A 12287-nucleotide genomic window follows, 5' to 3' on the forward strand; every position below is an offset into this window, starting at 1 on the left:
TCACAGAAGGGAATAGTTCGATGGCTGCCTCCAGGGCCAATGATCCCGATGGCAACGAATTTTCCAAAGACATTAGGAGAATAGAAACCACTGAAAGCCCTGAGCACATAACACGGTAGCAGTGTGGGGGGTAAAAAGAAATGTACCTATTTTAATTTTAGTACTGAGTATTAGGAGACTAATCACTGACTCAAAGACATGTAGTTTAGGCCACTGGTTTACACACAGAGCTGGAAGGACCCTCCCCTGGAGACACCAAGGGATGCAGCAGACAGTTGGGGACAGTGGGGGTGGTTGTTATTTCCCTGAAGGGAAAGCCTTCTACACCTGAAGGATGGTAGGATCTAGAGTGCTGTGGACATTTGTGGGTCTGGACCTGGGTATGAAAGCAAAACACCTCTGACTCAGCCTAAACCCAGATTGGGGTTTGAATCCATGGGCCAAGACTTGAACCCAGCCTTGAATGGACTTTTTTTTTTTTTTTTTTTTTTGCTTGCTTTTGCTTTTTAGGGCAGCACCTGCAGCATATGGGCATATGGAATTTCCCAGGCTAGGGGTCGAATCAGAGGTGCAGCTGTTAGCCTTCACCACAGCTATAGCAACATGGGATCCGAGCCAAGTCTGCAACCTACACCACAGCTCACAGCAATGCTGGATCCTAGCTCAGTGAGGGAGGCCAGGGATCAAACCTGCATCCTCATGGATACTAGTTGAATTTGTTTCCACTGAGCCACATGGGAACTCCTACTTCATGTAGATCTTGGCAATTATTTTTTTTTAATTTGATACCAAAAGCAAAGGTAACAAAATAAAAAATAAACAACTGGTACTACATGAAACCAAAAAGCTTCTGAACAGCAAATGAAGCCATCAATAAAATGAGCAGGCAACCTATGAAATGAGAGGAAATATTTCCAAATCTTATATCTGATAAGTAGCAAATATAAAAAACATGTAAGGAACACATACCACTAAATGGGAAAACAAAAACAAAACAGTCTCTTTCTAAAAATGGGTAGGGGATGGAGTTCCCATCATGGCTCAGTGGTTAACGAATCTGACTAGGAACCATGCAGTTGCAGGTTTGATTCCTGGCCTCGCTCAGTGGGTTAAGGACCTGGTGTTGCCGTGCTGTGGTGTAGGTTGCAGACGAGGCTCGGATCTTGCGTTGCTGTGGCTGTGGTGTAGGCCGGCAGCTACAGCTCCAATTTGACACCTAGCCTGGGAACCTCCATATGTTGTGGGAGCAGCCTTAGAAAAGGCAAAAAGTCAAAAAAATAAAAAGTGAAATAAAAATAAAAATGGGTAGGCAAAGTGAAGAAGAGTCATTTTTCAAAAGAAGACACACAAATTAGTTAGTGGGTACATGAAAATGTGCTCAGTATCACTAACAACCATAGATAAGAAAATCAAAAGCATCAAGAGATATCATTTCACACTAATAGAAAGGCTAACAAAAAGAAAAAAGAAAATTATGACTAAGGATGAGGGAAACATGGAACCCTGTACACTGGTGGTGAGAAAGTAAACTGTTGCAACCACTATGCAAAAAAGTATGGAGGGTTCATCATAAGTTTAACAATGTGGAGAGTCCTCAGAATTTTAAAATTTATCCAAAATAATCGATGGATAAATCAATCAATAAATCAAAGGAGGATATCTTATCCTTTGTGGGATGAGGTAGGGATATAAATGTGCGAGAAGGAGGGAAGGAAAGAAGAAGGCTGGTTCTATAATATGTATCCAATAAAATATTGTTTCCTCTATAACAGTTTCCCACATCCAAGGACAGTGTGGAATGAAGTTGTAGATAGAGTAAGATTTTTCAGCTTTTTCTTAATCCACAACCTCCTTTGACGGTGTAATTTTTTCACATTTCCTTTTTTTTTTTTTTTTTTTTTTTGGTCTTTTTAGGGTCACACCTACGGCACATGGAGGTTCCCAGGCTAGGGGTCCAATTGGAGCTTTAGCTGCCGGCCTACACCACAGCCACAGCAATGCCAAATCTGAGCCGCATCTTCAACCTACACCACAGCTCAAGGCAACTCTGGATCCTTAATCCACTGAGAGAGGCCAGGGATGGAACCTGCGTAGTCAGGTTAGTTAACCGCTGAGCCATGATGGGAACTCCTCAGTCTGTTCCCATTTCCTGCAGAGATGATCTTCAGGGCTATCTTCTCTAACTTGAGAATCTTCAGCAACATCCCAACAACAAGAAATATTTTTACAAACATTTAAAGCTGTAGTTTACAATTTAATAAATTTGGGTTTTAAGAATATTCCATTTCAAACCACACAAGCCCTACACATTCTAAGGTGGCCTTGTCCTGGAGAGCCTTTGTCCAAAGCCCCAGGTGGTCCCCTGCAGAGACCAGACAAGGGCAGCCACTCTGGCAATGGGTGTATGTTGCTGTTTCAGTTTTTTCTTAAAATTACGTACTTTTTGGAGTTCCCATCGTGGCACTGTGGAAACGACTAAGAACCATGAGGTAGCAGGATCAATCCCTGGCCTTGCTCAGTGGGTTAAGGATCTGGCTTTGCCTTGAGCTGTGGTGTAGCCCGAAGATGTGGCTCGGATTCAGCATTGCTGTGTCTGTGGTATAGACAACAGCTCTGATTAGACCCCTAGTGAGGGAACCTCCATATGCCGTGGGTTCAGCTTGAAAAAGACAAAAATAAATAAATAAATAAATACATACTTTGTTAAATTATAAATAGTGCAAGACCAGGAGTCCCGTCATGGCTCAGTGGCTAACACACCCGACTAGTATCCATGAGGACGTGGGTTCGATCCCTGGCCTTGCTCAGTGGGTTAAGGATTTGGCCTTGCCTTGAGCTGTGGTGTAGGTCGCAGATGCAGCTCGGATCCCCAGTTGCCGTGGCTCTGGCGTAGGCCAGCGGCTACAGCTCCGATTCGACTCCTATCCTGGGAACTTCCATATGTCTGCCTGGATGCGGCCCTAAAAAGACAAAAGATAAATAAATAAATAGTGCGAGACCATATCGTGCCTGCTTTTTTTTTCATCTTAAACACCAAGGCTAATTGTGTTGTGAGTTGTTTCAAACTCACAAACCTTTGCTAGTTGAAAGATGTCCATCATGTCTGCAGGCCTTGATGACATGAACCAAGTCTAAAGATGGAAAACAAAAAGATTCCAGCAGCTTCTCAGTCTACAGAAAACTGAATATCTCCAGGCAGTTGATGAATTCCATAGGCCACTTTCAGGGACCAAATTTGGTTGTGCAGAGCTGGGGGACAGGGAAAGACACGAAAAACAGACCAAGAGCTCAAGTTGCAACGTGCAATGCAATACTCTATCCCCAGGTGTTCTCAGAGAAGACGACAGTCCTGGCCGCAGGCCCCAGTCGGAAATACATGGGGTCCTTCTTCCAGACGCTTCACTCTATCCTGCCTGTAGACAGACCTTCCAAAATACCGTTGGCCACCTCAGTCCTGCTGCTTAGAAGCCTTTAGCTCATCCAGTCCACAGAAAACAAAACAAACAAACAAACAAACAAAAAAAATGAATGTCTTCTATCATCCACACCAAACATTGTACAAGGATCTTTGGAGACACAACGATGAACAGACAGTGTTTTCCCTTCTGGAACTGATCTCAGGGGGCCACTGGGTGCAGCATTTGCAGAGGTTTCTTAGTTCCATCCCTCCTGCCCGCGCCTCCCCAACTCCTCCCCTCTGCCCTCCAACCTCCTACACTCTCCGGGCCTTTACTGGGCTGTGATGGCTTCTCCTGGGCCTGGTCTCACGGCTCCTCTGCGGGCCTTGTGCTCCCCACTTGGCAGATCCGCAGGCTTCTGGAAACCGTGGATTGAAGACCCAGGCGAGAAGAGGAAGAGGCGGTGAGTGAGCCGCGCGCGTGAAGGACAGCGCCTCCCAGGGGCGCCGTTGATGGATCAGCGCCCGGTACGCCGCAGAGGCCCCAGGGAGACACGCGCCTGGCCTGCCTCTTGCTTAAGATCGCGCCTGCTCTTGGCGGTTCCGTTGACCCTGTCGGTGCTGCTGCAGCGGATGCGTCCCCCTGAGCTCCTGGGACTCAGGGATGGAGGCTACTGAGAGCCCTGGTGTCACATTCCCTGAAGAGGCGAGGAATGCTTGGTCCCCCGCGCTTGCAGTTTTTGAGGTGAGTTAGAATTACCCTACACAGGTGCCAGGTGGCCCAAGAATAACGGATGCCTCAGGAAAGCTTTCCCAGTACAGGCACCCAGTCAGGTGTTACTTCATTTTATATTCCAGGTAGTAAGGATGGACAGGCTAAGAATTTATTTTCAGGTTCTGTCAGCACCAAGGCTAAGGAACAACTTCCCTTTTCACTCTTTCCCCGGAGTAGCTGTCCCCCACTGCGGTGCTGAAATTCAGGGTACGGGTCGAACGGAGCTTGAGTCCTTCGCCGGGGTCCACGCCCTGCCGGCGGCACGTTGCTCCGCCCTCCAGCTGCCTTCCAGCGCAGCCTCCAGGAGCGCCTCACCGCCCCCCGCCTCCGGCGACCCCAGCAGGGGGTTGGGTGCTGGCCCCTCTGCCCGCCTCCGAGCCCGAGCAGGAGGTGTTACCCGAGAGGGGTTGAGCCACGCTGTCCTTTCCGGCGGTGGGCTCCGTCCAGGGTGCTGGACGGCGCTTCCCCATCTCCCCCAGGCCCCAGCTCGCCGCCGCGCGTCGCTGCCGGGGGGCGGAGCAAGGTAGGCGGTTGACTCCGTTGGCCTCGCGCAGCAGCCCTCTCCTCCCGCAGGCGTTTGGTGCTTGGGCCCAGTCCATTCTCTCCTTCTGTCTCCTTACACCTCCTGTCTCCTCCTCTAGCCTTTGTTCCCTCCTGCTGTTGCTGGCGATCTCTCCGATGCCACGTTTCCAGTCCTCCAACGCTCCTAACCTCCCGCTTTCCTGTGGGCGCCCTTTCTTTCCCATCCCTTTATCCCGGTACTTTCCCGCTAGTTAAATTCAGACGTGTGATGGGACCGGGCATCTTGCTTCCCAGATTGTAGGCCCTCTGTCAGCTTCCTTCCCTCAACAGAACCTCCTCTCCATTGTTTTGTGCTTCGCTTTCCCAAGGAGTTGTGAGATATGGGTTCTCCAGAAGAGGGGAAAGGTTGGGCAGGGACGGCAGTGACCAGTGCTTAACCGGCCAAGCGTAGGGACTCCGGGAGTTCTGGAAGATTGGAGAAGCGAGAACAAATGTGCCCAAACCTCCAGTTAGGTTTATGGACACTTTTCCAAGTCACACCATCTTTCTGTCTTCCTCTGGTACCTGATTATTTTGTCTCTGCCTTTTCTATGGGTAATACTTGCTCATTTTGAAGCTAATATAATACTGAGCTTTTGTTGGAACATAGTTATTGTTACCCACAGATAGAATTAAAAAAAAATTTTTTTTTTGGTTCGGTTTCTTCTTTGTTTTTCTTTTTCTTTTTTTTTTTTTTTTTTGTCTTTTGTTGTTGTTGTTGTTGCTATTTCTTGGGCCGCTCCAGCGGCATATGGAGGTTCCCAAGCTAGGGGTTGAATCGGAGCTGTAGCCACCGGCCTACGCCAGAGCCACAGCAACGCGGGATCCGAGCCGCGTCTGCAACCTACACCACAGCTCACGGCAACGCCGGATCGTTAACCCACTGAGCAAGGGCAGGGACCGAACCCGCAACCTCATGGTTCCTAGTCGGATTCGTTAACCACTGCGCCACGACGGGAACTCCTGTTTTTCTTTCTTTTTATGTCCTCACCTGTGGCATATAGAAGTTCTTGGGCCAGGGGTGGAATCAGAGCTGCACCTGGGCAAGACCAGATCTGAGCTGCATCTTCCACCGACCCCACAACTTGAGGTAACTGGGAATCCTTAACCCACTGAGCAAGGCCAGAGATTGAACCTGAATCCTCACAGAGACAACGTTGGGTCCTTAACCCACTGAGCCACAATGGCAACTCCACAAATGTGTTTTATATTTATGGAATTTAATAGTTATCTTCTGTGTTCATTGCAATGTGAATGTTGCTTGTTCTTGTTTTTGTTAGTTCCTCATTCAATAACCACATCTTCTTGTGTTTTCAAGGCCTCCACCTACTTGAGCCACTCTTTTTTCAAATCTGAACTCTTAAGTCAGCGTTAACATCTTTTGGGAACCTCACCAACTTTCTTCTTTTCTTCTTCTTTTTATTTATTTATTTATTTATTTATTTATTTATTTATTTATTTAGACTGCTCCTGTGGCGTGTGTAAGTTTCCTGGGCCAGGGGTGAAACCTGCCCTATAGCAGCGACCCAGACCACTGCAGTGACAATGCCAGATCCACTGTGCCATAGGGACTCCCTAACTCCCCAACTTTATTTATTTATTTATTTATTGCTTTTTAGGGCTGAAACTGTGGCATGCGGAAGTTCCCCTCAGCAAAGCATCTGCAATCTGCTCATGGCAATGCCAGATCCTTAACCCACCGAGTGAGGCCAGGAATCAAATCTGTGTCTTTATGGATATTAGTCCGGTTTGTTACTGCTGAGCCACAATGGGAATTCCATCCCCAACTTTCTGTCTTTTCTCCACATGGACCTGGAGTTTGACTCTAGATCAGAATTACAGGTTCAGGATCTGTAGTTTTCTAGATCAGAATTACAGGTTCAGGATCTGTAGTTTTCATTAGCTTTTCACAAGTCTATAACCCCAACTATAATATAGCTGAGATTTGTTTAGTGCTTACTGACAGCCCCAGTGCTCTCCATGTATTAACCTGTTTAATTTTTCCAGTTATCCTATGAAGTGGATAATTTATAATTTTTGTTATCTTTATTTTGCAGAAAAGGAAACTGTTAAGAAATGCTGCCTTAGACCCCATAGGCTTGATATAGTGTGACTGTGATGTTTCATTTATTGCTCCATACATCCAGCCGGCCAATCATGTATCCTCTTTTCCTTGGTGTTTGACCTTTTTCTCTCTTGAGCTAAGTGTGTGGCTGAATAGTATGGCTTTTTCAGAGAAAGAATCTCTGAACCAGAGTATGGGAGTTGCTGTCCTTCTCCATTTAAACTCCAGCCGTGTTCTCGGTATCATTTAAAGGAGAAAACTTAGAGGCAAAGACAAAAGGTCCACAGGTGGTAATGACAAAGGTGAGTCTTTAGGTTCAGAAAGAGAACAAAATAAGATTATTGTGAGATTCAGAAGAAAATTAGAGTCTTTTTCCCCCTCTTTGTGAAATTGTTACCAAATCAAACTTGAATTTGCATGCCCATCGTGCAGCAAAGCCAATTTTTTGCTACGGGGTTGTGGTAAAGGAAGGTGTAGCATATATTTACACCAAGCAAGGCGAATGGGCAGCCAGTGTCCCAAAGACCCAAACTGGCTGTTGAGCAAGGGTTTTAAAGGCAGCATGAAGGGTGAGGGTCGTATGGTGCGTGTCAGCTCATGGACGTTCTTCTTATTGGTTGGTGGTGAGGTAACAAGACGATATTTGAAACTCTTAATGTCAACTGGTTCTGATCAGTCTGAGGTCTCCATGCTTGTAGTTAACAGTCTGTGTCCTGTAGGGTTCTGCTTTCTGTAGCAGAGCTCAAGGGTATGCATCAGATTGTTTTCTATAGCCCTTCATGAAGGACTAGGAGTCCAGTGACTCAGTTGCTGGCTTTTTTTTTTTTGGTCCTTTTTATTTTTATGGCTGCACCCGTGCCATATGGAAGTTCTCAGCCTAGGGGTCGAACTAGGCTCCTGGCAATGCTGGAATCTTAACCCACTGAGTGAGGCTGGGGATCGAACCTGCATCCCACAGACATTATGTTGGGTCCTTAACCTGCTGAGCCACAATGGGAACTCCCCAGTGACTCAATTGTTTTAAGTTTTTCTTGCTTGACTGTTTTTCTTCACTTTCTGCATTTTCTCACTTCTGTAATCATTATGAATTTGAGTCTGCTCTGTGGAACTTGGGGAAGGCCTAAAGGTTTTTCTACAAATGAGAAGCCGGGATAAGGAGGGCTTTGTACCTGGAAGGGCTCTGCAGGGTCCTGCCCAACTTCCAAAGAAGCTAATCTTGAACATGTTAGAACCCGTGTCAGGATTATATGAAATGGGTAGAGGCTGAGAAAATAGAACTTAGTTGGATGATTGGGTAACATAATTGTTAGAAGCCTAGACTTTTTTCTTTTTTCTGCACCATGGCTCATGGAGTTCCTGGGCCAGGGATCAGATCCAAGTGGCAGTTGTGACCTACACTGCAGCTGTAGTGTCACTGGACTCTTTTAATCCACTGTGCCAGGCTGGGGATTGAACCTGCATCCTGGCACTTCAGACATGCCACCAATCCCATTGTGTCACAGTGGGAACTCAAAAGCATAGACTTTTGATGAGAACGACTCAATCTTTTTCCATCATTCATCCTCTTTGAGTCTCTGTTTTCTCAGGTGTAAATGGGAATAATAGCACCTATTTTATAGGGTCGTTCATAAGATTAATGATGTCATGTTTCTCTTGGCACCGTCTTGGTATATGGTAAGCATTTCTTAAATGTTATTAGCTCTTGGGCTTTTATTCAGACCTCATGGATTGTTGTGAGATTGTTATGTAAAAAACACACTGCCTGGTGCAGAGTATGCACTTAATAGGATAACTATTATTAAATCTATGAACACTAGTAAAGATTTATTGAGAATCTACCCATATCCTGGAGATATGGTCTCTGTTGGGGAGGGGACATTTTCCACTTTTATTCATCCTTTTTCAGTTCTCATGGCTGGACTAATAAAAAAAAATTGACACAAGATAGACTAGCAGGAGAACAAGAAATTTAATTCAGGCACACAGAGGTCTGATAGAAATAGGGCCTTAGAAGTGGCCAAAGCAGGCAGTCTTTATATTACTTATTTATTTTCATACCAAAATTCTTTTATTTCCACACTCCATCGGTGGTATCAGTACCACAAGTGAAAAAGGTTTTGTAGATGGTATAATTTCTGCACACAGAAATGTAATACTCTGCAGAGTAATCAGTACTAAGTTTTTGGATTTTTAGATGACGAATAAATTTGAGACGAATTGATTGGCCACAGAAACAGGTTTGGGTACTTATTAGTAAGGTATCAAAGTTTGAGCTTGGGTAGTAAATTAGGAAAGAAGTAACAGGGATTGCAGGCTTCTTGTCCCTAAATATCCCCTCTCTAGTGAGAAGGGCAGCTTTCACACGGGAGCTTCACTCCCCATTTTCAGGGAGACAGAGAGGGCGGTCAGAGTGATAGGAACACGTAGTGATGGAGCCAGGACCACAACTTGTCTTCTGACTCTGGGTTCAGTATTATCCTTGTTCTACCAGGATCCATTAAGATGGACATTTTTGTGCCAGTATTTCTAAGCCCTACCTCGTATCCCAGGTATTTTATATCGTGTTCTATATATAATCCTAATTCAAACTCCTAAGCTGTAAGAAGGTTTCTAGAGTTGTTAGATTTGAGTGCTCTTATTTTTTTTTTTGAGTGGGAATCAGAGTAATGAAGTGGCCTGGAGACCAGCAGCAGGAGGGGGAAGGGAAAGCTGCTCACTCAAAGAAGTCCCACTGAATTCTTCTCTTTTCCTTTTGGAGGTCCCTCTGAAACAGGGCAGAAGTCTCATGGATTGGATTCAACCTCCCCAAAGTGGAAAGGATCTATGAGGACTAAACAGCAGGTTCATTGAAGTAACTGAAGAAGAACTTAAAAAATACACCAAAAAAGATGACTGTTGGATATATCTAAGAGGTAGGCAGTGTTTATTCTGTACTGCAGAAGGTTTTGGCTTTGGGCTTTCCAGTTATAATGCTTTATAACCCCATGGTCCTATTATTTGGTGGTATAATTCACAATTAAATAACAAAAGTGTACCCTACACCGGGCAGTACCTTCTGTAATTCTGAAATTTGGACCATGCTTTCTTCCCTAAGTTGCTTTTTACACGGCACCCCTGTACTGTAGTCCCTTTGAAAGAAAACAAGTGTTGGCCAGGCAATTTCATATGAAAGTAACATAATTATGCAGTAACACCTAGTTTATGTGGGCTAATGTTCTACCTTTGTACTGCGTTACAGAATCCTGCAGGATAAAATGTCTCTGAGAACCTACAGTAAATCAGAAAGACTACATTAAAGTCGCATCTTTAGTTCTCACTTGAGCAGTTTTTATTACTTGACCTGTGTTTGTTACCAATATTAGTTACTGGATTTTTCTAGCCCACAGCAAATTAGAAGTGGAAAGATTAGAGGTGGAAAGACTGGAGAGGGTGAGCAGGGAAATAGGTCTATATTCGATGAAAGGAGACCTCATGGTGTCCTACAACCTGGCATCTGAGAGGGAACAAAAGCAATAAAAGGGAGTTCCCATTGTGGCTCAGTGGTTAAGAATCCAACCATAGTGGCTCGGGTCACTGAGGAGGTGCTGGTTTGATCCCTAGCCTACATTGGGTGAAAGGATTTGGCATCGCTGCAGCTATGGCTCAGATTCAGTCCTGGGCCTGGAACTTCTCTTTGCTGCCGATTTGGCCATAAACCAAACAAACAAAACAATAAAGGGCTTGCATCTGTATACTGGGCCTCCCTAGCGATGTCCTTGAGTCATGCAGACAGTGATCAGTATGTCCATTATCCCCTGTTAAAAGCAGAAAGGGAGTTCCCGTCGTGGCGCAGTGGTTAATGAATCCGACTAGGAACCATGAGGTTGAGGGTTTGATCCCTGGCCTTGCTCAGTGGGTTAAGGATCTGGCATTACTGTGAGCTGTGGTGTAGGTTGCAGAGGCGGCTCGGATCCTGCATTGCTGTGGCTCTGGTGTAGGCCAGTGGCTACAGCTCTGATTTGACCCCTAGCCTGGGAACCTCCATATGCCAGGGGAGTGGCCCAAGAAATGGCAAAAAAGACAAAAAAAAAAAAAAAAAAAAAGTTTTTGTTGGAAAAGCTGTTCTACCCTATTAACAATAAGGCTTTCCCACCCCCACCCCCATTGCAAAGTCTTTTTTTTTTTTTCCTTCTTGACCGAGTTTGGATTTTCATTTTAATAAGGAAACACTTGATTTAGGCCCTGCCGTGGACGCTCTGCTCTAGCAAGAGAGGCTAAAGGACTGTTAGAGAAGTCTGAGGCAAGTCTAGGAAGAAAGCTATATCAGATTGCAGGGAGGGATACCTGTGGGTTAGTAAAGTCAGAGATGCTACCGGGGAGTGTCCCGCTGTGGGTGTGGCTGAAAAAGAAAAAAAAAAAAAGGTGGTAAAAGTGGGCGTCCTTGTCTTGTTCCTCGCTGGATTTATTTATGCTCTGATCTTTATTACTTCTTTCTTTCAGCCGACTTTGGGCCTTTTTTTTTTTTTTTGGCTTTTTAAGGCCACACCCACATCATATGGAGGTTCCCAGGCTAGGGGTCTAATTGGAGTTACAGCTGCCGGCCTACACCACAGCCACATCAACGCCATATCTGAGCCACATCTTCGAACTACACTACAGCTCACAGCATTAACCCACTGAGCGAGGCCAGGGATTGAACCCACAACCTCATGGTTCCTGGTCAGATTTGTTCCTGGGGTGCCATGACGGGAACCCCCAGCTGACTTTGGGCTTAGTGTGTTCTTTTGCTATTTCCTTGAGTTGTAACTAGGTTCTTTGAGATTTTTCCTTTACGATGGAGACGTTTATTGATATTTCTTGACACTGCTTTTGCTACATCTTATAAGTTATGATATATTGTATTTTCATTTCCCTTGGTCTTAAGATATTTTCTAATTTGGGGGAGGTTAACTCTGTGGAATACCAGAATTTTGTCAGTATTGGGGAGGGTCGATGCAAGCAAAGTGATACTATTCTTTCTACCCTAACGGTGCAGCTCATCTTGCAATTTGTGGTCCACTGGCGAGCTCGAATGTCTCAGCTGGATTCCAGAACTCTTACCAAGGTAGTTTTGTCTGTAGATGGTTGTCAAACCAGTGTTTGTATGGGGGCATGAGGGCTGGGACCTGCTCTTTTGCCATATTACTGATATCACTGCCCCTCTCCAAGCACTCTTGGTACCCTGTCCTCTTAGGACAGAACCCACACTTCACCCAGAGCCCTGGAGGTCTTAAGGGTCTGGCGCTGCCCTCCTCTCCAGCCTCCTCAGCTTCCAGCTTCCCAGCTTATCCTCGTCCAGCCATTCATCTTTCATTACTTACCTCCCAGAGCCAAGCTCCTCAACACCAGCATCTTGGTAACTCCTGTTCCCTTTGCCTGCAAAATCTTTTTTTTTATTATTTTTATTTTTATTTTTATTTTTATTTTATTTTATTTTAGGGCTGCATCCTAGGCATATGGAAGTTCCCAGG

At 45.4% G+C, this 12287-nt stretch overlaps 2 protein-coding genes across 2 annotated transcripts in view; both read left to right on the plus strand.

Annotated features, from left to right (window-relative positions):
- NFKBIB (NFKB inhibitor beta) overlaps positions 1-12287 on the plus strand; it is a 1076695-nt gene that overhangs the window by 36900 nt on the left and 1027508 nt on the right. The gene's annotated exons all lie outside the window — the stretch shown is intronic.
- Positions 3614-4259, plus strand: LOC146402354 (protein ripply2-like). Its single transcript, XM_084965664.1, has 3 exons — positions 3614-3861; positions 3979-4015; positions 4167-4259. The coding sequence occupies exons 1-3, from the start codon at positions 3743-3745 to the stop codon at positions 4257-4259; spliced, it is 249 nt and encodes an 82-aa protein (XP_084821790.1). The 5' UTR covers positions 3614-3742.

Source organism: Sus scrofa, chromosome 6 (assembly GCF_054392235.1).
Source record: "Sus scrofa isolate SSC_HxYL_T2T_F1_AM1 chromosome 6, Sscrofa_HxYL_maternal_Yorkshire_Landrace_v2.0, whole genome shotgun sequence".
Taxonomy (NCBI): domain Eukaryota; kingdom Metazoa; phylum Chordata; class Mammalia; order Artiodactyla; family Suidae; genus Sus; species Sus scrofa.

Coding starts and splice junctions, on each gene's coding strand:
- LOC146402354 (XM_084965664.1), top strand. CDS start 3,743: ATGGCTTCTCCTGGGCCTGGTCTCACGGCTCCTCTGCGGGCCTTGTGC. Junction 3,862..3,978: donor GGCGAGAAGAGGAAGAGGCG/GTGAGTGAGCCG, acceptor CTCTTGCTTAAG/ATCGCGCCTGCTCTTGGCGG. Junction 4,016..4,166: donor CGGTTCCGTTGACCCTGTCG/GTGCTGCTGCAG, acceptor TACCCTACACAG/GTGCCAGGTGGCCCAAGAAT.